This window comes from Orycteropus afer, unplaced genomic scaffold, assembly GCF_000298275.1.
Source record: "Orycteropus afer afer isolate SDZICR_OR568_19922 unplaced genomic scaffold, OryAfe1.0 scaffold00166, whole genome shotgun sequence".
Taxonomy (NCBI): domain Eukaryota; kingdom Metazoa; phylum Chordata; class Mammalia; order Tubulidentata; family Orycteropodidae; genus Orycteropus; species Orycteropus afer.
Window position 1 is genome coordinate 6,747,675 of NW_006921753.1, and position 25,905 is coordinate 6,773,579.

Consider the following 25,905-nt stretch of genomic DNA (forward strand, 5'->3'; position numbering starts at 1 on the left):
GGCATAGTAGATCATATGGTTGTCTGATTCAAAATGGCCAAAACCAGTCCATTTCAGCTCACTAATGCCGAGGATATCAATCTTTATGCGTTAGCCATATTAGGGGACTGTAAAGAAACTAACTGAACAGCTTTTGGTCCTCATTTAATATTTTTAAAATTTTGTCGTCCCCCTTCACCATAATGGCACGCTAAATTTGTTTCATATTCAGATACATTCAACTCATTTTCTGAAGTCTTAAAAAATAAAAATATCATTTTACTTATCTGTCGCTTGCAGTATGAGAATTGTTAGACCTGTAAGTTCATTTTTTTTCAATTTCCTGGGTAAATTCTATGACTTTTTTTCCATTAAATGTACTAAAGTATAAACTCTTTTTGTTATCTCACAGAATAATTTTAGTGTACTTTTGTCTTTGAAAACGTTTAGCTCTCTAGTATTATATTCGTATTTTTTTCATTTAGGCCATATAGAATAGAAAACTATTAAAAAGAATTAACCAAAATTTAATACTTTGGAAAAATCCAGCATTAAAATTGCCATTTATTTTTATATAAAATAGGTACTTTATAACATTAATTTTCATTAAAAATAATATCTGAATAAGGAATAGAACTCTGATTGTTCATGCAGCAAGATGACCTTATTACTGCAACTTTTATTTCAGACATCAATTGTCTCATAATAGAACACGTGTTTCATTCTTTGTTTCTAGCTTGATTTGAAGTAAACAGAACATGAAACTATAATTTCTTCTAATTATATATTGGCCTGAGTAGAGATAAGTCAAAAGAATGAGGTTGAGAACCTGGAGCACAGGAGTACCACAGAAGTGTTAGAGTTATTTTTGTAGGAAAGTTATGAAATTAATTGTTTTTTTCTCCATGTAGTACAAAAGGTGAAATAAAATGATGCAGTTAACATTAACCATACTTCAGGTGAAAGACATAATTGCAAATAGTTGTATATATTTGCAGTATTTTGAAATACTACATTAAGTGACTGTTGATCTAGTAGTCTTAACTTAAGTCTATGTGAAGAATTCCGGGGACATAGTGATTAAAGCATTTGACTGCTAAGGTCAGAGATTCAAACCCACCCAGCGCTCTGTGGGAGAGAGATGGGGCAGTCTGCTTCCATAAAGATTTACAGCCTTGGAAAATCTGTGGGGCAGTGCTTTTCTGTTAAAGGGTTGCTATGGGTTGGGCATGATTTCATGGCAGTTGGTTTGGCTTTTTTTGTTTTTGTTTTTGTTTTAAAGGATATGTATTTAGGATGTTTAATTGAAAGTGGTTTCTTAGATGCTGAGCCCATATTCATTGTGTATTTCTCACAGGAAAATGAATTTTAGATTCTAAATGTTCTAAAAATAGTTTGTAATATGGGAATGAGTAGAGAAGAGGTTATAGATATAACTTGAATGAAAAGTGAACATAAGAGATTCTGTTTGAAAATAGATTATATTTATTGTAATAATGTTTATGTTTCAAAATTCAGCTATCTTTATCCTGATGGGAGGAGTTATAATCCTGATTTAACTGGATTATGTGAACCTACACCCCATGACCATATAAAAGTTACACAGGTAAGGACAATTTTTGGGAAAGTATTTATAAATAATAATTATATATAATGCTTTCAAAATAAATTACCATTCTTAACCTATTCTATAGTTAAAATCGTCCACAGGTATTTAACACAAAATACATTTAATGAATTCTAAAAGTATCTACAAGGGAATTACAATATTTTCTCCATATTTTGGAGCAGAACTTCTGCTGTTACTGTTCTTGCTTATAAAACAATATTGGCCTTTAAATGGGGGAAATTGGTATATATATAGGTAGGTAGATAGAGCAGAGAGCCTTACATTTAGAAAACAAAACAAAACAAAAAGATGAGAATAACTTTATGCAGTAACTTTGCAAAGAGACAAATAAGTAATTAAATTCTATTAAAGAAATTTATTTATTTTTTTTATAATTCCACTGTTGTCAACCTCATGGATCATGAATGGAAGTGTAACTTGGTAAAGGCTTTCTTGAGGGCAGTATGTCAGTAATTATCAAAATCTTCAATAAGTGTATCTTTTGACTCAGTCTTCCACATGTACAAAGATCTGTACACCAAGGCATTCACTGTAGGCATTTTTCATAATGGTTAAAAATTACCAAATATCAGAATGTTCAGTAGTAGGTTAAATAAACCATAGTTCAAACTGACCAGCCACTCCTTGGAAGGAAGGTTGGGCAATCTATTTCTGTAGTGATACTGCCTCAGAAACCCAAGGAGAGGTTGCTATGAGTCAGGTCTGACTTGATGGCACACAACAACACCAACAACATGCTCACATTGTGTTTTATTAGAAATTAATATTGCCACTCCTGTTCTTTCATGGTTGTCATTTGTTTGATGTATCTTTTTCCAGCCTTTGATTTTTAGTCTATTTGTGTCTTTCTGAGGTGTGTCTCTTGTAGATAGTATATTGATGGGTTATGTTTTCTTATCCAGACCGCACCTTGCTGTTCCTTGAGTGGTACATTTAATCTATTGAAATTCACTGTAATTATTGACAAGTTTGAATTTGTTGCTGTCATTTTGTTATGTGTTTTTTCATGGTGTTACTTATTTCTTTGTTCCATATAATTTCCTGTGCTGAGCTTGTTTTGTTTATGAATCATGTTATCACTTCCTTTGTTCCTATTGTTTTACTATTTGCTAAATATTTGTGTTTGTCCTCTTTTTTATTGTGATGTGAAGGTTTATCTATTATTTTTTTTTTAGGTTACCCTGTGATTTATAATTTTCTTCCCAAGTTTAGAACAGTCCATTCTTTCTTGTAAATGTCTTGACTTGCTCACCATTTAGAAGTTCTGTAACTACACAGTTTTTTCCCTCTTTTTGGTTTGTAGTTGTCCTCATTTGTGAGTTGATGTCTTTGGTTCCCTGTCCACAATCTTGTAGCCTTATTTATTTTGGATACTTCTGTAGTTGGGTTGGTTTCTGGGTTATGTCATCATGTGTGTTAATGGTCAGTTGTTGTTTGCTCTTGTTGCTTCTCTGTCCAAAGGACTCCCTTTAGTATCTCTTGTAAGCTTGGTCTGGTCTTAAAAAATTCCCTTAATTTCTGCTTATGTGAAAATGTCCTAATTTCACCATCATACTTGAGGGACAGTTTTGCTGGGTATATAATTCTTGGTTGGAAATTTTTCTCTTTCAGGTTTTATATATACCACCCCATTGCCTTCTCACCTGCATGGTTTCTGCTGAGAAATCAGAGCTTAGTCTTATTGTTTTTCCTTTGTAGATAAATTTTCACTTTTCCTGTGCTTCTTTTAGGATTCTTTCTTTGTTTTTAGTGAGTTTGATGATGGTGTCTTACTGATTTTCTTTTGGGGTCTATCTTGTTTGGGGTTCGTTGGACTTCTTGAATGGATATATTCTCATCTTTCATCATATCAACAAAATTCTCTTCCAACAAATCTTTGACAATTTTTTCTGTGGTTTTATTTGTCTCTTCCTGTTCTGGAATTCTGATAACAGGGAGGTCATTCCTTTTGATGGTATCCCACATGAACTTTAGAGTTTCTTCATTTTGTTTTGGTCTTTTATCTGATTTATCCTTTTCAAAAGAAGTATTGAGGTATTTGTCTTCAATCTCACTAACTTTGTCTTCCATTGATTGAGTTGTACTCGTTGCTTGTTCAATGTGTTATCTATTTCTGAGAATTTAGCATTAATTTTCTGGATTTCTGTATGTAGATTTTGTATCATTTCTAATTTTTCATTTGTTTTGTCATTTTGGTCTTGTATCATCTTCTGAAATTGTTCTAGAGTTTTCTCCTCAATTTTGTCAGTGTTTTCCTTGATCTGTCTCTCAGTCCATTGAAGGTACCTAAATATAATTTTTTGGAATTCCTTCTCAAAAAAACGAAAAAAAAATTTTTTTTTTTTGACAAAAGTAAAAGGGAGACCAGGAAGTGATCCAGCGACAGGTTTGGAACAGCTAAGAGAGATGAACTTGTCAGTCAGTTTGTCGTACTGTGTTGGCTTGTGTGTTGCTGTGAGGCTGGAGGCTATGCCACTGGTATTTCAAATGCCAGCAGGGTTTCCCATGGTGGACAAGTGTCAGTGGAGCTTCTAGACTAAGACAGACTTGGAAAAAGGAAGAGGCCATCCACTTCTCAAAGAATTGGCCAGTGAAAACCTTATGAATATCAGTGAAACACTGTCTAATATATTACTGGATAACTTTTTGAATAGCCCTAAAATATTGTCCAAAATAGTGCCCGAAGATGAGGCCCTCAGGTCAGAGGGTACTCAACATATGACTGGGAAGAGCTGCCTCCTCAGAGTAGAGCTGACCTTGATGATGTGGATAGATTAAAGCTTTTGGGACCCCAATTTCCTGATGTGGCGTGACTCAAAATGAGAAGAAACAGTTGCAAACATCCATTAATAATCAGAACATGGAATGTACAAAGTATGAATCTAAGAAAATTGGAAGTCATCAAAAATGAAATAGAATGCATAAAGACCAATATGCTAGGTATTAATGAGCTGAAATGGACTGGTTTTGGCCATTTAGAAGTAGACAACTGTATGATCTACTATGCTGGGAATGACAAATTGAAGAGGAATGGTGTGGTATTTGTGTTTGTCCTCTTTTTTATTGTGATGTGAAGGTTTATCATTTTACACGTCATCACAAAGAAGGTTTCAAGATCTGAACTGAAGTATAATGCTGTCAGTGATAGGATAATATTCATAGGCCTACAAGGAAAACCAGTTAATGCTACTATTACTCAAATTTATGCACCAACCACAAAAGGCAAAGGTGAGGAAATTGAAGATTTTTACCAACTTCTGCAGTCTGAAATTGACCAAACATACCATCAAGATGTGCTGATTATCACTGGTGATTGGAATGCAAAAGTTGGAAATGAAGAATCACCAGTTGTTGGAAAATAAGGCATTGGTGACAGAGATAACACTGGAGATCACATGATGCAACTTTGCAAGACCAGCAACTTATTTATTGCAAATACCTGTTTTTCAACAACACAAATGGTGCCTTTACACATGGACTTCACCAGAAGGAGTACACAGGAATCAGATTGACTACATCTGTAGCAACAGACAATGGAAAACTCAATATCTTCAGCCAAAACAAGGCCAGAAGCTGATTGTGGAACAGACCATCCACTGCTTATATGCAAATTCAAATTGAAGTTGATAATTAAGTCCATGAGAGCCAAAATATGATCTTGACTGTTGTTGTTGTTGTTATTTGCCGTTAAGTCGGCCCCGACTCATAGCGACCCCTCCTTGGGTTTCTGAGGCAGTATCACTACGGAAGTAGGATTGCCCAACCTTCCTTCTGAGGAGTGGCTGGTGGGTTTGAACCGCCAGCCTTCTGGTTAGCAGTCAAGTGCCTTAGGCACTATGCTACCAGATCTTGACTGTATTCCTCCTGAATTTAGAAACCATCTAAGAAATAGTTTTGATACATTGAACACCAGTGACCGAAAACCAGAGAAAATGTGGGATGATATCAAGAACGTCATCCATGAAGAAAGCAAAGTCATTAAAAAGACAGGAAAAGAAGAAAAGAATGGATATTAGAAGAGACTCTGATACTTGCCCTTGAACAGAGAATAGCTATAGCAAATGGAAGAAATGACAGGACAAAAGAGCTGAACAGAATTTCAAAGAACAGCTCAAGAAGACAAAAGTCAACTATTATAATGAAATGTGCAAAGACCTGGGGTTAGAAAACCAAAAGGGAGGAACACACTCAGCTTTTCTCTAACTGAAAGAACTGAAGAAAAAATTTAAGTCTCAAGTTACAATATTGAAATAGTCTATGGGCAAAATATTGAATGATTCAAGAAACATCTAAAGAAGATGGAAGGAATACACAGAGTCACAGTACCAAGAAGAATTGGTCGATATTCATCCATTTCAGGAGGTGGCATATGGTCAAGAAGCAATGGTACTGAAGGAAGAAGTCAAAGCAACACTGAAGGAATAGGCAAAAAACAAGGCTCCAGGAATTGACAGAATACCCATTTAAATATTTCTACAAACTTTTGCCTCTCTGTAGGCACTCACTTAGCTATGCCAGGAGATTTGGGAGACTGCTACCTGGCCAACTGACTCTAAGAGATTTATATTTGTACCCATTCCAAAGAGAGGTGATCCCACAGAATGTGGAAAGTATCGAACAATATCATTGAGATTGCATGCAAGTAAAATCTTACTGAAGATAATTCAAAATCAGTTGCAGCAGTATATTGACGGAGAACTTCCAGAACTGCAAGCTGGATTCAGAAGAGGACTTGGAACAAGGGATATCATTGCTGATGTTGAATGGTTCTTGGCTGAAAGCAAGGCATGCCAGAAAGGTATTTACTTTTTTTTGTCTGTGCAAAAACATTTGATTGTGTGGATCATAACAAATTATGGGTAACATTGAGAAGATTGGACATTCCTGAACACTTAATTGTGCTTATGAGGAACCTGTACATAGACCAGGAGGCTGTTGTTTGAACAGAACAAGGAGATACTAAATGGTTTAAAATCAGGAAGGAGTGCATCAGGGTTGTATCTTTTCAACATACTTATTCAATCTATATGTTGAACAAACAAATCCGAGAAGCTGGAGTATATGAAGAAGAGTGTGACATCAGGATTGGTGGAAGACTTATTAACAGCCTGCGATATGCAGACGACACAACTTTGCTTGCCAAAAGTGAGGATTACTTGAAGCACTTATTGGTGAAGATTGAGGAATACAGTCTGCAGTATGGATTACACCTCAATATAAAGAAAACAAAAATCCTCACAACTGGACCCATAAGCAGCATCACAATAAATGGAGGAAAGTTTGAAGTTGTCAAAGACTTCCTGTTACTTGTTTCTATAGTCAGTAGCAATGGAAACTGCAGTCAAGACAGCAGAAGACATACTGCATTGGGTAAATATGCAAAAGACCTCTTTCAAGTGATGAAGAGCAAAGATGTATCCTTGATGACTAAGGTGCACCTAACCTAAGTCATTCTATTTTCAATTGCCTCACATGCATGTGAGAGCTGGACAATGAATAACAAAGACCAAAGAAGAGTTGATGGTTTGAGTTGTAGTGTTGGTGAAGAGTCCTCAAAGTACCATGGACTGCTGAAAGAGCTAACAAATCTGTCCTGGAGGAAGTGCAACAAGAATGCTCCTTGGAAGTGAGAATGGCCAAACTTCAACTCACCTACTTTGGTCATGTTGTTAGAAGGGACCATTCCCTGGAGAAGGATATCATGCTTGGTAAAGTGGAGGGTCAACGAAAAAAGGGCAGGCCCTCAACAAGATGGGCTCAGGTATAGCAAGGATTGTGAGGTGGGCACAGGACCAGGCAGTTTTTCATTCTGTCATACATAGGTTCGCTATGAATAGGAGATCACTTGATGGCACCTGACAACAACAACAACATAAAAGGACACCCACTAGAGATAGTTCGTCTTTATAAAGTCATTAAAAAAATAATAACTCACAACTTTACAGTTGTGTAATTCCTTATGTATATTCATATGGGTTTTCCCTTAGGTAGCATTGAGTTCTGCATCTGTGATGTTAGTTCATTGTAATTTTTTTTATAATTACAGATTGTCCCTTTGAGTGTTCATAACTGTTATTTTGACTCAGAGAATGCAAAAGTTTATCATTTATTTTAGATTACTTTAGATTAATTTCTTTGCTATATCAATCTAGTCATTCTTGCCTTTTTGTTTAATTTCTTTAACTATCATTTATATACATACAAATATGGATGTTATTTTTTTCTCTTTTCAGACCATCAATTTGTGCAATTTGTTTAAAATTATTATTATTATTGTTTAGAAAATATCAGAGAAATAATAACAGCTAATATTTACTGGTGTGCTCATTAGTTTGAGAAGTCCAGTTATCGATTATTCCTATGTGGAGGAGGAAGGTTGGATGAGACAAAGCTGGGCTGTATTAGGAGGGCTCATGATTTAACAACCTCACCTTCCTCCAGTACTGGATCAGTGCTTCCCTCAGGGAGCCCTTCAGTGCTCCACTCTCTAGGGCCTGGCAGGTCACAGAGGCATGGGACTTCCTGCTAGGGCTCTGGGAGCCTGTTGAGGGTGCTGGGAGTCAGATAGTGCCCTGTGCCCCACCAAGGCAGAGGGTTCAGGCCCAGTTCAGCTCACTTTGGGATATCATTAAAGTAGCATGCATTTTTTTTTTCTTTTTTAAACTGTGCTTTGGGTGAAAATTTACACAGCAAATTCACTTTACATACAGCAGTTCACATACACTTTGTCTCATGACATTGACCACAATTCACCACAATACAACAGCTCCCCTCCCACTTCCTCCCGACAGTCACCTCTTCCCTGTGTCCATTCCTCCATGCACCCCTGCCCCCTGAGCTGTCTCCCTGTGCATAAACAGCCCTTTCTCCCATGATTGTTCTCTCTAAGGAGTGTGTTTACCTCAGGTAAATGTTCAACTCCTATGCCTGTCTTTTAGCGTGCATTTCTTGCAACACCAACACCAGTGAGTCTTTCATTTCTCCCTTCTCATCCCACAGCAGTTTTGAGTTGTAGGACCTCAGGGCACATGGGAGAAGCTGGGAACCAAGAACAGGTGCTGGCTAGCGTAAGGCCGGAGTCTCTCGTCATGGATGAGGGTGGCTCAGCATGGCAAATTGACAGGGTGCCCCTGCTGGCAGGTTCCTGAAGGCTATGTGGAGACCCTCCTTGCAGGAGGGAATGCTCCACAGCTATTGTTGCCATGCCACCACCTCATTAATGTGCAAAATAATCGAATAGATGATTTTACTATTGTAAATATCAAGTGTCAGATAGTAAGTGAGGAGTGAGTATATATGCATATATAATGTTTTGTTTTCCCACCAGGAATTAGAGATATTTTAGTAGGTTAGAGATTAAATCTTGCCTTTGTTTATCTTACTCAGTGCTAGGTACATTGTAGATACTGACTTGTGGAATTTCTACTTCATAATTCATTTTATTTCTACCCCAGTAACCAACACTTTTCATACTTTCTATACATTTGCCAATCTGTTTGTATCTACTTTGTGACATAGATCTTTTCAATAATTGAAAACGTGAGATGGATTTTTACCACTCCAAAGCATTCCTACCTAATAATCCTAGTTAACCAAGAGAATAAAAATTTATAAAACATATCTTGTTGCCTAAGGGATTAGTTATCTTAACCTTGTTAGGTAAAGGAAAGAGTATGCATTTTAGAACCAGAGACATAATTGGGAATTTGGGTAAAATTAAAATTTACTGAGACTTTTCTTTTTTAAATTCAATATATGTGTTACGCTTTGGAAATTATATGACAAAGTAAGTGCATTACATACCTGGCAAGCACGAAAGTCTTCAGCAAATGCTGCTTTTCTTACATTCTAGATTTTCTGCAAATATCTAAGTAAAATTTTATGTTCACAATTTATTTTTATATAAATGGACAGTAAAATTAGATGAACATGTAGCCTTTAGACAGAAATTGAACTCGTTTATATTGATATTTAAAACCATGAGTTTTGTCTTTTGAATGTCTTATGACTGTTGGAAACAGTTCTCTTTTGAAGGAATGATATGAAAAAATAATCTGAAGCACTAAAAACCCAAAACTAAACTCATGGCCACTGAGTAGATTCTGAATCATAGCAACCCTGTAGGACAGAGTACAGTTGCCCTGTAGTGTTTCTAAGGTTGTATGTCTTTACGGAAGGATACTGCCACCTCTTTTGTCCATGGAGTGGCTGGTGAGTTCAAACTACTGACTTTTCAGTTAACAGTTGGGTGCTTAACTACTATTCCACCAGGACTCCCTTTAAGCATTAAAGATGCTTATAAAAATGGAGATCTTTAAAACAAAAAACCTAATTTTTGTAGACTAAGTTGTGATTTTCAATTTAAAACAAAGCTTAAATGGTAAAATAATCTGGACAAGATCAAATGTGAGGTATTTATTATGAGTCATTGTATTTGAGAAAATTCATTGTTAACTGATCATACTAGAACTACATCAATAACATTAACGTGCTTTTTTTTTTTTTTTTCCAAATTCCAGGAACAATATGAATTATATTGTGAAATGGGCTCCACTTTTCAGCTCTGTAAAATTTGTGCAGAGAATGATAAAGATGTCAAGATTGAGCCTTGTGGGCATTTGATGTGCACCTCTTGCCTTACAGCATGGCAGGTAAAACTGTTTTTTTTAGCATGGGTATCTTCCTTCTGTTCTCTATTTATATTTCTCTCTTCAACTTTCCTCATCATAATGTTGGTGAAGTAATACTGATAAGTTCTTTATTTGAAATGGATGTTAAAAATTTACTGAGGTAATTTTATTTGTTTGCTATGTTTTATATTTTGCTTCATTTACATGTTTAACTTAATTTTATGCTGTTAAACCATAAGTATTTTTACTTTTATACTAGTGTTGATTTCAACATGTCGTTATGATACTACCAACTAACCATGCTTATATGGTTTTTGTAGTAGATTAGATTCTGTTTTTAGAAGGTCAGAGTCAATATAAAGCCTAGAAAATAAATATTATATTGGTGTTTTCACCTGACCTTCTTTTTCCACTTAGTAGGGGTGGCTCATGCCTCACATCTGTCTCTGGTTGCTCTATAGGGCTAAAATAGAGAATCAGACAGGAAAAGTCTCTAATATAGTTAACAGTTCCCTAAGAAACAGACAGTACATTTTTAAATTTTCTGAAGTAGGATCTAAAGCCAGCTGCCTTCCCCCTCTGCAGGCAGACATTAAATAAATACAAATTGATATAGTAAGACCTAGAGGGTAACCAGTTTCCTCAAGGGCTTTCTTTTATTTATTTTTTTATTCTGGTGGCATAGTGCCTAAAGCATTTGACTGCTAATCATAAGGGTGGTGGTGCAATCCCACCAGCCACTCCTGGGAAGGAAGGCTGGGCAATCTACTTCTATAGTGATCTCTCTTGGGAAACACAAGGAAGGGTCGCTATCAGTCAGAACCAACTTGATGGCAGCGAGTTTGGTTTAGTCCAATGTAGGGTGCACTGGTGGCATGGTGCCTAAACCATTTGACTGCTAACCAGAAGGCTGTCGTTTAAACCCACCAGCCACTCATCAGAAGGAAGATTGGGCAATCTACTTACGTAGATATACTGCCTGGGAAACCCAAGGAATGGTCTCTATGAGTCAAATTGACTCAATGGCAGTAAGTTTTTTGTTGCTGTTGTTCTTTTGTAATAAAGATTGGCAATGTTAAAATGGATCTTTGAACAGAATTCTAGTTTTTGGAATTTGGAGTATTTATGGAACACTCTTCGCATAGTCATAATGAAGATAGAAACATGTTGACAGGACTTAAAAATCTAATAATTAAAAGTGTCAAACCTTTTTTAAAAAATGGCAGTTGTGTATTTAAGTGGCATTTCTATCCCATTCCTCAACCTCCGTCTTTATGCTCTCTCCAGCTCTGAAGCTCTGTGCTGTGTGAGGAAGGATGGGGTTTAGAGGGTCAAGAAAGGAGGTGGGGAGGGATCAGAGGCTCTAAGGGTTGTCAATGCCTATTGAGCTCAGTACTTGGAAATAAAATATAGAATTATATTATAGTATTTACATATTTTCATAATCTTATGAAAAAGGCCTCCTTTCTTTGAGAAGATTAAAAAATAGGTAAAGAAGAAAAGAAAAACTAGCAAATAAATTATAATGCATGAATGTTTTTAGAGTCTTTTCTAAATTCCTACACATTTATTTTTGTTGTCTCAGTGAAAATAATTAAACATTGCTACACTTTTTCTCCTTTTCAGTACACGTTTGGTTTATAGTTTACTTTAGATATTCATTGATATCTTTGTTCTAACTTCTGGTTATTCTTTCATGATGTTCATGAATTTTAGGTGGGAATTGAGGAGTGAAGACTAGAAGATTAATGCAGGGAGAAGTTGGGGGAAGGAAGGTATTTAGTATGACATCAGCAGTAACCATTCTCAATATATAGATATTAGTTGCTATTTAAGCTATTTAACACTTAGCAGTGTTTTTTAAAATCACTAACTTAAATAAATTTTGATATACTAGTGGAACAAGGAGGGGTTGTTATGAGTCGGGACCGGCTGGATGGCACATAACAACAACAACAGTGGAAGACATGCAAAGCCTTCATAACATAGTAGTTATGCGCTCAGCTGCTAACCAAAAGCTGTGTTTTCGTATCTTCAGCAACTCTGAAGGAGCAACATGTGGCAGTCTACTTCCTTAAAGATTATAGACTTGAAAACCCTATAGGGCAGTTCTCCTTTGTCCTCTAGGTCTCTATGAGTCAGAATCTACTTATGGAAATGGGGTTTTTTGTTTGTTTTAGTAGAAGCCAAAGCCTCTGTTTGCATGGGTGATTCAAATGTTCAATTGAAGGGATAACAGACATGTTATTGACTCAATGACAGACTGACTGGGAGGGATGGCTGTAGAAAGATTTACTTTACCTGATACCCTTTCAGTATTTCAGGATAAGAATTAAACTCAGAAATTGATCACCAACTTGTGTTTGTTACCTCTTTGGATTGGCTCTTGCCTTCAGTATGCAAGTATGATTCTCACAGGTACAAAGAAACTTGAAGCTTTGCATTTCTCCCTAAAGAAAATCAGAATTCAGGGCTGGTGTAAACTCTTAATTCTGTCTGCCTCCACATGGGGGTTATGTCTCTCATCTGCTTCTCCTGGGAAGCGTACACGTATGTACATTGTATAGGACTTTGCATGTTTAACTTGATAATATGTTTGGTGTTTGGTGGTTAAGTGTGCTGTAAGAGTCAGAAGCTCCTAATTGGCGGAAACCTTTGATTAGCAGAGTTTATTTTTTAAAGTCGCGTACCGAAAAGCTACTTATCTTGTGGCATAGGATGAGTAAAACAGTATGCCTGAATAGAAATAAAGAAAGATTTTGTTTTACTTTGTGTATGCTTCTTGGAAAAAAAAGTGTACATCCTTTTTTTTTTTTTTTAATTGCAGGGCCAGTACTATGTGTTTTATTTAGCAAGTCTGTGAACTATGTGCCATAGGTACATTATATGCAAAAGCCCAGGAATATTTCCCAATTGTCCTTGCTATGCTGTGGTAGCATAGTGCCTAAGGCACTTGACTGCTAACCAGAAGGCTCCTGGTTCAAACCCACCAGCCACTCCTTGGAAGGAAGGTTGGGCAATCCTACTTCCATAATGATACTGCCTTGGAAACCCAAGGAGTGGTCGCTGTGAGTCGGGGCCGACTGGATGGTACATAACAACAACAACATGATATTAAAACTTTGTCCTTTACATCGCCACAACTTTTCTGTATTACTTTGCATTCTCTAAATGGTACCATTCTTCTGCTAATGATAATCAATTCCTTGATTCAATTCATGAGTTTTCATATTGGCATTTCATATTGGCATTTCATATTTCATTTCATATGAATTTATATGATGATATGTTCAATAGTATTTGTAAATTCTTAACATTTGATAACTCATTTTTGTTCGTTCTGAATTACTTCTCAGTTTTATTTTTAGAAATTGAAGAAGTGCACAAATTTTCAAGCACTGAAAATAGCCTTCAAGTAAAATTTTCAACAGCTATATGTGGCAGAAAAACTGACAAATAACAGAAGTATTCAGAAAGTCAAAATCAAATTAAGTTACTCTCTTGTCACGAATGATATCATTATTCTAATCTTATCATAGAATTTTGCATATAGATTAATGACAAATATGCAAAAGGGCTTGTTTTTTTAAGTAATATTTTAGAATTTCCGTATAAAAATCACTATTCATAAATACTCTTCTAATGTACTTTCTATATGTCTCTAAGTTCTTATCTCATTATATTTGTGTTATAAATATTTACATATTTGTCTGTTTCTCCTTCTAGAATATGAGGAGAGCTTTGGATTGTTTTACCTATTTTAGTATCCCTGTACCTTTGTATGCTTACCTACACATTGATACTTACTCTGTGAATCCTTATTAACTGTCTGCTAGATAATGTGAGGAAAAGAGAACCAAAAGTGACATTAAACAAAAAGATACTGATATTATAAATGAATGGTGCAGTGTTCTTATAATGCCTTCATTCTGTCTTGCTTTTTTTTTCTGGGAATTATCTATGATCCTTTCAAAGAACTGTTATGCTCAAGCTCTGAGGATGATTCCTAAGAATTCTAAGCCTCCTATTCATTTGTTACTCAAATGAAGGAATCTTCTGTGTGATGTCCTTCACCTCTTCACATTTTGATTTTTTCCACTTATTTCTGAACCATGTTATCATACTTTTATTGCTCGCATGAGTCCTGGTGTGAGCACAGAGACGGTAAGACCAAGTTTCTTTGTATTGCTCTTCTACACCAAAAGAATGCACAGTGATTCCTGAGTCAAGTTTTCTCTCACTCCTAAAAGAATATCTTTATAAATATTAGATCTCAATAACATCTTTGTGTTTAAAAGAAACTTCAACTTCTGAACATTTTCATTTTTGGGAAATATTTGTACATTTACATACAGATTTCACATAGTGTTGCTTCCTGTCAACCGAAATGTCTGTTTGGCAGCTCCATATCATTGTATGAACAGCAGCAGCACTTGGCAGTGATTTAAACATGGTACTGGGAAACACCCCTGTTATTGAATAAACATAAATGTCATATAAACTTATTCTAGTTAAAATATAGTTGGCAAACATTAGATATGCTAAAAGCTTCTGTAGCCTCAGTTAGATGTTCACTGGACTTAATCTAATTGACAGTGAACATATGAAGGAATAAAACATTATAGAATCTTTACATAGTTCTGCCATATATTGTCATATGTGGTATCTAAATTTGATGATATAATGTGAAATGTGAGAATTTTGAGATCTCTGCACACGGATATCCGAGGTAATATATATCTCTTTTTTCAACCTTTTCCTTATTTGAAAATGGTGCATGTTTTGGGGAAGGAATTATTTATAAAGCCAGGGACTTCCTATATGTCATTCAGCCTCCTTCCTTTGTAGAGGAACCTGTGGGCACAGTGAGATTCAAAGCTGTACCAGGTGGTTGTATTTAAGCCCAGAGTGGTGTTGCCTTGTGCCCTCAAGCTGATTCTGACTTGTAGTGACCTCACGTGTTGCAGAGCAGAGCGGCTCTGTAGGAGTGTCCTGGCTGTAATCTTTATGGAAACACACCACCAGGCTTTTCTTCTATGTGGCCCCTGGGTGAGGGTGAACCACCAGCTTTTTGGTTCCCAGCTGAATGCAAACCATCTACCCCTCCCCTAGGACAAAATCTTGACAAGAGTCCATGTTTTCTGACTTTAAAGCCAGTGTCTTTGTTTTCATTCTGTAGTTCATTTAGTTTTTTTTTTTTTTTTTTTTTTAATCAAAGAAAAAGCTACATTTCCACTGTGCACAGTGATGATAAATGGATTTTTGCCTCTTCTAACTAGTTTGATAGAGATAAACATGAATGCTTTATCCATCATTCTCCAAGATTTTGAATCTAGTCATTCACGCATATATTCAGGAAACATTTCATGAGCAGCCACTATGTCTCAGGTGCTATACTAACCTCTGAAACTATGAGGAACACTGAGATATAGCCTGTAGTAACCTCAAGATATGTAAAGTTTTATAGAAGGGCAAGATTACTTGAATTGAACATCCCGTTATCTTTCTAATTTAATTATGAAAACCACATTTTTTGTTACTTTGTACTACTTTGGTTGAGCATGCTGATATGAAAACTATTTTCAAGCCTTGCATGTCTGCCAAGAAGCTATGATAAATCAGTCGGAGTCCAATAGGAAATATTGAACCTTGACCATAAAGCATTTTGTGTTAAGCCAGTGTACGTTTTTAGGAAGTCATTCTTCACCAACTTTTCCTTCCATTTGATGTCCTACTTTGTTTTAATTGAAAATCATTGGAGACTTAAATTTTATGTAATTAACAGAAAACCTAAGAAATGCACAGTAATAGTGTCAGTTAGTACAGGCTGCAAGTGGTTACTCTTTAATTGCTGTCATAATGGGCCATTAGTCATGCCCACGAAGAGGTGTCAGATACTTTTTTCTCCTTGGGAAACATCTATGTCATTTAATAAATGGAATAAGCAAGCCAGAGTTTGCACAGAATACTAAATGAGTTGAATAATCACCTCTCAGAGGCATTCTTTGAAGCAGTATCACTCTGAGTTTAGCATTTCTGTTCTACCTTTGGAAATAAAAGTTGTAGAGTTTTCTTTCACTTCCAGGTGTTAAGGGCTACTATCAACAAAACATTTTTCCTGTTAACTACAAATTCCTCCTGCCTTCCTTTCTGCAGTGCTGGGTTATGTAGCAGTGGTGCTGCAGTGTTACCAAATAAGGCGTAAAGGATTGTTTTCTTTCTATGACCCGTCCCGTGTCCCCCCCCCCCCCCCCCGCTAAAAAGTAACTTCAGAACTCAGGAATGGCACAAACGCTATACTATGTTTTTTCTGTTTTCTTTCAAAATAAAAATGATTATCTCTATCAATTAGATAGGCAAACATGTTTTGAATTCCTACCAAGGACTTTAATTCAATTAAAAGAGAAATTATTAAATTATTTTTTCCTGTTAGTATTCTTCCTGTATATTTTTTGGAATTATGTTAAAGGAAAGATACTAGAATATTCAAAAGAATCATTCACAAAAAGTCAGATGAGATCAGTAATCTCTGATTTTCACATGGCATGGGATTTAAGTTTTATAACCAGACCGTTTGCATCCAGTTGATTCTGCCTCATGGCAACCCCATGTGTGCCAGAGTAGAACTGTGCTCCACAGAATTTTCAAAGGCTGATTTTTTTAGAAGTAAATCCTCTTTCAAGGCACCTCTGGGTAGATGTGAACTTTTTAACCTTTCAGTTGGCAGCTAAGTGTTCTGTTTGCATTACCCAGAGATGCCTAAAAATATTTATAAATGCCCCATATATAAAGAGCATTGTTGAAGGAGAAAAAACGTGTATTGTCGTAGAGAGGTGAGAAGCAAGCTTAAACGATCACGTTCAAAGCACTGTGGAATAATCTTTTACTGTATCTTCCTTCAAAATTAATCATCCTCAGTCCTGAGTGAAATTTCGTAACTTTAGGGCAACAAGTAAGAAAATACTACTACCTTTAAGAATGTCTTAAAGAGGTATGTCTTTCTTTGATTATACTTTTGTGTATTTTAGTACAAATGTGATAAAATAAAATGTTGAAAGTACTCTTTCACTTTGGGAGTAATGTAGGGGCTACTAAAGTTGTCCACAAATGTTACATCAAAGACATGGACTAGATGCCAGTGGGGCTGAAAAGAAAGACACAATATAAGGAAACAAGTTTATGACATATATGAAAAAATAAATTCTGGTAGAGCAGATGATTGATTCTGGGTCTAATAGATGCAATCTCAGTGTATCTAGAAAAAAAATCTGATGCTGGCAATTTGGAAACATTTTCTGATGGGTCTAACAGGTGCCTCTTGTAAGCCAAAACACCAAAGCCACTGCCATTAAGTCCATTCTGACTCATAGCGACCCTATAGGGCAGAGTAGAACTGCTCCAGAGGGTTTCCAAGGCTGTCAATCTCCACCTAAACAGACTGCCTCATCTTTCTCCTGCAGAGTAGCTGGTAGGTTCACACTGCCAACCTTTTGGCTAGCAGCCAGATGCCTTAATCCCTGCTCCCTGCCGAGCTTCTTTGGGCCTTTTATAGGTATGTAAAAAGTTGATCCCATTAAATAAAAAAATCTTCAGAATGCAAATTCACAAACTTCACACATTAAAATTTTAAAAATTGGAGTCTCATAACAAATTTTAAATTGGAGTCTAATAACAAATATTTTAATCTTGTGTAAGGAATGTATTTAAACAAATACTATGATTATTCAAACCCACCAGCCACTCCTCGGAAGGAAGGTTGGGCAATCTACTTTTGTAGTGATACTACCTCGGAAACCCAAGGAGGGGTCACTATGAGTGGGATCTGACTCCACAGCAGTGAGTTTGTTTTTTTTGGTTTATTAAAAAGCTGAAACTATTTCATTAGAGCGAACAAAATATTTAGTAATTTCAGAAGTTTCTTTAATTTTGAAACTTCCTATCTAAAGAAATAGTTTACAACTTTTTGCTTCCATTTTTGAATGATCAGTCAGTAATAGGCAGCCTTTTTTTAAAAATAAACTTCCTTTTAACATATGCTATGAATCTGAGATTGAAGCACTACAATATTCTAATACTGTGGGGCAGTGATGAAAAGATCAGAATCTTGAGACAGACACTCTGGCTGTGATTATCTTCTGAGTAACTCTTTACCCTGTGTGACCTTTATCCAATTACATAAATTCTCAATTTTCTTACATGTAAAATGGGGGTAGTAATCGTACATGCATCATAGAAATAAACAAGTTAATGTACGCAAAGTGTTTTCAACAGCATCTGAAATTTTAGTTTTATTACTGTTACTAATTTAGAACTGATACTATTACTTGGGAAGTAGTTCCTATTTTTCATTATTATTAATCTCTCTACAATGAAGCTCTATAGTTTTAAAATTGTATTCATTTCAAGATGGAATTCTTACAGAGATTGAATTTATATTCAGAAATATGTTTCCTCAGCTATTTTACTAAATTTCTATGTTATTGAATCTCCTTTTATAGTAATTTTACCAACTAGAATTTGGATAGCACTTTGTGGAGCTTTGAACTAATTTTTCTAATGGTAGCATAGTGCCTAAGGCACTTGACTGCTAACCAGAAGGCTGATGGTTCAAACCCACCAGTCACTCCTCAGAAGGAAGGTTGGGCAATCTACTTCTGTAGTGATACTGCCTCAGAAACCTAAGGAGGGGTTGCTATGAGTCAGGTCCGACTTGATGGCACATAACAACAACAACAACAAATTTTAAGATGCCCCTTGATATGGGCATTATTTCATTATATGCTGCAAAGAAGATGAAATAATTTGTCCTAAGCCATATAGATGGTGTAGGTGAGAATGCAGCCCAAGTCTCCTAATTCAGAAAGTCTGTGCTCCTTTTGAGTCACTTTACATGTTTATATGGGCTACCCAAATCAAAACTACAAGAGTCTAGATTCACCAGTGTCTTCTTTCCTTGTTCATCATAAAAGAGCCCTAAAACCAAAAATCTCGCCCACTCTAGAGCATTTAGCTTAAGAATGAAATTAGCTACCTTTCTTCATTCATGCATTAATTCATTCTTTTAATAGAAAGTTATTAAGCCTTTTGGGAGATACTGTGCTCTGAAAATACTTAGTGTGCACCTAACCTGCTCTAGTGAATGTATGAATATACATGTGTATGTATGTATGATTCTAAGTAAAGTGGTTTGCCATGTTAAAAGGGCAGATTTGTGGTAACATCAAATCTACATGAAGTAAAGCAAGGTAATGTGTATTAGAAGTAACTGAGAAGGAAACACACACAAACACATATACATACAGTAAAAAATATAAAATGTATTCCAAAATGAGATTCATGAAGTTCTTTGTATTCCCTGTGACCCTTGAAGTATACTGTACATATGAGAAAGCATGAAGTGATAGATCTTAGGTCAAAGTGTACCTTCAAATAATTAATCATCCTGGAAACAAATACATTAAACTGCATATAAAGTTTATCTTAACAGCATGTACAAGAACATATTTATTTACCATATAGTATTCTCCTCACAGGGAGCGCTTGTAGCGTAGTCCTAAGGCACTTGACTGCTAACCAGAAGGCTGGCGGTTCAAACCCACCAGCCACTCCTGGGAAGGAAGGTTGGGCAATCTACTTCCGTAGTGATACCGCCTCAGAAACCCAAGGGAGGGGTCGCTATGAGTTGGGTCCAACTTGACAGCACATAACAGCAACATTATTCATCTGAACAATAATTAAACAGAATGTGGAAATTGATAGATGCTAATGATGATATTGATAATATTTGAATTTTTATATAAGGTGTTTTTAAGGGATGGAAAAGTTTTTTTTAAGACTGTTTAGTTTTCCTTTTTTTTCCCTTCTTTGTTAATTTGTTATCAATTTAACTAAAGTTATATTCACATTTAATATCATTAACTTACAGTATTATTGGTTGGCATATGAGTCTGGATTAGTTTTTCAAGAGCATATTAATATATAGTGAAGTTTTAGATGCATGTACTGTGCACTTATAACTTCTGTATTCTTTGATTTGAAAGTACTTATTTGAGGAAGTGAAATCCACAGAGTCAATTATAAAGGATGGAGTTCTAAGTACTTCCTCTTAACATTTTCAAAATGTGAGTATGTTGGGGACTAGTAGAGTAGTTATTTATTGGTCTTTCTTCTTCAATAACATATGCTCTCTGATCTTGCATTAAGTATATGTTGACAGACATTAATTATTGAGACACAATCTTTTGTGTCTATAGAAAACGTTCTTCATGTGTATTCAGTCAGCCATCTGACAGAAACTAGAACAGAGTATCCAAAGTAGCATTAGAGAATTTATGGTTAAACTTAATTTGCATATGACAGTAGTCAGTTTAGAGAGAAAGGATGATGAGTGAAGCTGTATTAGAGTAAATATTATTAAGGTGACACATTCAGTGTGCTCTGTGTTTACAAATCAGAGTGTATGTTCATTGCAGAAGTTTTGTGTATCTAATGAGTAATTAAACTCTCAGCATTAGACAAAGCTGAACAGAAAATTTTCTTGGGTACTGTCCACTTACATTAATAGTTACTTTAACACACCTCAGTAATTTGTACAACATTAAACTTTTAGATAAGGGGGATTAAAAAAAAAAAATTAGGTTTTAGATGAACTGTTCCCAGTCTTTTTCTTCTGCCGTCAAGATGCTATTACTGCCTTTCACCTGCCCCCCTTTCTAAACCAGTCTTTTCAGTTACCACATTTCAGGAAATAGGTCGCAAACTCCGAAGACACCCTTAACCAAAGCCACATGAAAATTGACCTACAAGGTTCTAAGAGAAACCTTTTGTAGCCTAGTATTGTGACTTACAAATTCCAGACACTGCACTCAAAAAAAGCTGATTTTAATTAATTTAGGTTTATAGGTTAATTTTTAGATATGATAATTATATTGTAGTTAAGTCTTTCAGAGATTTGTTATTTTAGGTACATATTCTAAAGCATTTAAAGATGAATTGATAATGTTTAGGATATGCATCAGAATATAACAAATTATGGATAACACTGAGAAGAATCAGAATTCCACAACACTTAACTGTGCTCATAAGGAACCTGTCCACAGACTAAGAGGCTGTCATTCAAAAAGAACAAGGGGATACTACATGGTTTAAAATCAGGAAAGGGTGTGAGGCTATAGAGGAAACTAGATTGGATATGACTTGATAGTTGTTACACCTGGGTGATAGGTACATAGAGGTGTATCATAATGTTCCCTTTACTTTTGCATAGGTTTGAAATTTTCTATAATATTATTTTTAAATGGATGAATGAATGAAGATCTCCTTAGGGCCCAAAGTATTGTTTTCTATTCCTTATGCATTAAAGACAGAGGAAACATCAGCTCTTTCACAGTTTATATATTTCATAAATATTGGAAATATATTTTTTAAACATTTATGTGTAATTATTATATATAATCTATATATTCAACTATATTATACATATTATATGCAATATTATATAGTGTATATTATATATAATTAAGAAATTTGTTGTTGTTGTGTGCCATCAAGTCGGCCCTGACTCATAGTGACCCCTCCTTGGGTTTCCGAGGTGGTATCATTACAGAAGTAGATTGCCCAACCTTCCTTCTGAGGAGTGGCTGGTGGGTTTGAACCACCAGCCTTCTGGTTAGCAGTCAAGTGCCTTAAGCACTATGCTACCAGAGCTCCCAATTACGAAATTAAATATATTCCCAAAGGGCATGAGGATGCCATCCTCCTCTGACCTCCTTCAACCTCAGGACAAGGAAACAGAATCACCATCAGTATCCCAAGGCTTATTCCTCTGAGGCCAGACATGCTTCCACTCTCCAACCTTTTTGCCAAATCTGACACCGAGCATCCCTCCCACAGCACTCTGTTTCTCTCTCTACTGGGTTCGATAATAATTTGTTGCAATGGCCAAACAGAACTCACAGACAATACTCACAATTATGAGGTTTATTAGAGAAGTAACAAGTTACATTTAAGGTTCAGGAATGCTCAGGATATAATTCTTCAATCAGGGCAGCCTCTGCTTGACTATGCCTAAAGGCATGCTTCTTTTTGGCCCTCAGCCTGGCTGCTACCCTGATCGGGCAAGTGTTACAAAGTTCTTTTAGCTCTAATGATAGGTGCACTTAGGTGTGCCCACTGCGCCAGCAAGCTTCCTGCCCAAAGGCACTCAAGCTTTCTTGCCCCTGGATTGGCAAGCCTGCCGCTCTGTCTCATGCTGGTTTCCATGCTGCTGCTGCCGCCGTCTCTCTGCTAGTCATCCTGTGAAGGAGGTAGAGCACAGGGAGCTCAGGTCCATGGATACACCCCACTCCATCTCCAGCTCTTCTCTCTTCATAGTAGTGAGATCCCCCTTGTGCCTCTAGGAGGGCTCTTTTTAAACCTAGAAGAAGGACAAAACTAACCAACCCCCACATTAGGATTCCATGTACCTTAGACCCAGGTCCCACCCACCCAAGGGTGTCATGTACCTTACTTACATTACTAATAAACTGTCCAATCCCCTTGGTGGACCACAGACATTTGCATAGTTCCACCTAGTAATCTGGTGGGAGTCACAAAGATTGTGGTTAGAAGAGCCATACCAAGTAATTCACTGCACCACGATATGTTTGTCAGGAAATTATACCACAGACTCACAATACAGATCTCTTATAACTATTATAATAATGGATTTTTATTTGGATGATAACATATGTTGAATATACTCTTAAATTTAATGTGTTTATTATCAAAAGAGAAGGCAATCTGGTGGCCTAGCGCCTAAGGCATTTGACTGCTAACCAGAAGGTTAGTGGTTCAAACACACCAGCCATTCCATGAAAGGAAGATGAGGCAATCTACTCCTGTAAAGATTTACCATTATGGAAACTCGATGGGGGTGGCTATGAATCGGAAATGACTCAACAGCAGTGTTTTGGTTTTTTTTTTTTTAAATTAAAGTAGCTTTCCCTTAAAGTTTTACTCCTGTGCTAGAAAATATCAAAGTTATAATGTTACCCAAAATAAAAGAATGTAATTTTATCAACTAAAATTATGGAGCTAATAATATTTAACTTTTTCCTGACCTGTAGTATATACAGTGCCCACCTTCATTTTCTGCCTGTTGAGTTTAGAGGGTAGCCACTATCCCTTTTCTAGTACATGCTGCCATCTGGTGGGGGCCTTGGTATAATTGCACAAATCTGAAGAAACAGGCCTCATCCCACCTACCTCAGCACCCCTTGGGACAAATGTATCCCACTGATTGTATCAGAATCCATATTACCTCAAAAAAATTGTTTTCATGTTATTCAAAATGTGTTCCATTACTGAAAACACATGGTTTCAACAAAAATTTCAAAACGTAATTCAGTGTTGAAAGGGTTAAAATGCCTGGAAACTTGCCAAATCTAAATGTACATGGTGGTAGATACCAAGTTTTCTGTATTACTACAGTCATATTTTTTCACACCACCTTGCTTCAACCATTTTACTAAGTCTCTTTCCCAAATTACAACAAGAAATGAATAGGGGATGCGCAATTTCTTTTCAGTAAGCAATCCAAAGTTTGTTTTCCTTTTTGACTTTCTTGGAAAGGCAGCATTTTATTTGTTAATCTGAGTGATGTTTGAGAAAGAATCAAACTACCTACCATAGGTTTTTACCACAAAATGTATGCTTAGTATTTGTCCAGTGACAGGGGAGCAAAAGAATTAATCCATCTCCTGGCCATAGCATTAATATAAGAGTAGATATGTTTCCCATCATACTAAATGAATGGTACAAACTGAATGGTTCCTTTAAAGATGTTAGCTGTCTGAGCTTCGTTTCACCTCTAAAATGGTGTTAATTTATCCTATTTTTTGCCCTAAAATGATTTTATGATTTTTACTACTTTTAACAAGACATGACTAAGATCAGAGTATAATGTAAAAACAAAACTCTGGTGTTGAATATTATATACCATCTACCTCTCGAAGGCATTGTATCCACAGGGTGAGAAAAATAGCTTTGTCCTTTTTTTCTGCTAGATGTGAATTCTTAATGTAGTTTGTTTTAAGAAATGAATCTGGAAGTCTTTGAACAAATGCTTGAATAATAAATTAATTTCTGGACCAAAAGTATTTGTACATGAGGGGCAAAACTTAGTATCTCACATATTATTATATTCCTTCCATACGAGCAATGATTTATGAACATACAGTTACCTCCTTGTTCTATTTTCTGTTACAACTTTCATATGAATTAATATTTAAATATACCTCAAAAAAACTCAAACTCACTGCCATCGAGTTGGATCCAACTCATAGTGGCCCCCTCCTTGGGTTTCCTAGGTGGTATCACTATAGAAGTAGATTGCCCAACCTTCCTTCCGAGGAATGGCTGGTGGGTTTGAACCACCAGCCTTCTGGTTAGCAGTCAAGTGCCTTAGACACTATGCTACCAGAGCTCCTTTACTTAGGCAATGAAAATGGAAAAATTTTGCCATAGCTTTATGTACAGGACATTTTTCAGAATGCATTTGGAAATGCATTGTTCTCATTGATATTTATTACGAATATTTATTATGAACTTTTACCAAATGCAATTTTTATAGAATGTTTAATTAGAATTTATATATATATATAAATTATATATTATATATATATTTATTTATTACATAAGGGCATGATTTAATTTCCAGTTTTATGCAGAACTCTGCAGTTATATTGCATGAAAGATTGTAAGTGAACATTCAAGAGAGCAAAGACTTAGGTGGTTTCTCTTGGGCAAATCAAACTTCATATAGATATTTTCCTCTTCCTTGAGAAATTTGAAATGGAGACAAGTTTTTCCTACATTTTGTTGGCTCCCTGTGCTACTCCCACTCCTGATTCAAGATTGTTTCCACCCTTCCTCTCCTACCCCTACCCCAATAAAAAAGCAAGAAAGACTTACCTTCTTTTCCTACCATTTTCTATTGTAAAAATATTGACTCAATATTGTTTGTATTGAACAAATGCCATTCATCTTATTTTCTGTGTTTATTCAGGAGTCAGATGGTCAGGGCTGCCCCTTCTGCCGCTGCGAAATAAAGGGAACAGAGCCCATAATCGTTGATCCCTTTGACCCAAGAGATGAAGGCTCCAGGTGCTGTAGCATCATTGACCCATTTGGCATGCCATTGCTGGACCTGGATGACGATGATGACCGAGAGGAGAACTTGATGATGAATCGATTGGCAAATGTTCGAAAGGTAAAACTGGAAACCATAGTTAGGGTGCTGTATGCATGTGAAAAAGAAATACTGTCACAGATGGGGTATGACTGAGTTTATTTGGGTTTGAGAAAAAAAGATTTCAGTATTTAAAAGCAAGGTGAAAATATAAGTAATGTTGACAGGCTGATAAAAATTATAGATTGAAGGACTGAACTCTACTATACTCAAAGTGCTTTCTCTAGTTTTAAACTGCACAGTGAAAGACGTTAAGAGCTTTTGTATAAAATTAAACATCATCTAAGATTGGTGCTAGCAGATCTATAGAGAAAAATTTAAGATAAGAAATTATTATAATTGGGAATGATTCAGTTGGACTTAATACATAGTCTTTGTTGAAATCTAAAAGAAGTCTGGGGTCAAGTTGTTTTCTTAGTAGAAAGCCAGTTTGCTGT

The 25,905-nt window shown here is 36.0% G+C and overlaps 1 protein-coding gene across 1 annotated transcript in view; it reads left to right on the forward strand.

Moving 5' to 3' along the window:
* The window catches only part of CBLB (Cbl proto-oncogene B), a 300,380-nt gene that overhangs the window by 185,178 nt on the left and 89,297 nt on the right, over positions 1–25,905 (forward strand). Inside the window, exons 8-10 of the mRNA XM_007946571.2 lie at positions 1,498–1,585; positions 10,129–10,260; positions 25,286–25,489. Of these exons, the coding sequence (XP_007944762.1) occupies positions 1,498–1,585; positions 10,129–10,260; positions 25,286–25,489 (424 nt within the window). The remainder of the gene's footprint in view (positions 1–1,497; positions 1,586–10,128; positions 10,261–25,285; positions 25,490–25,905) is intronic.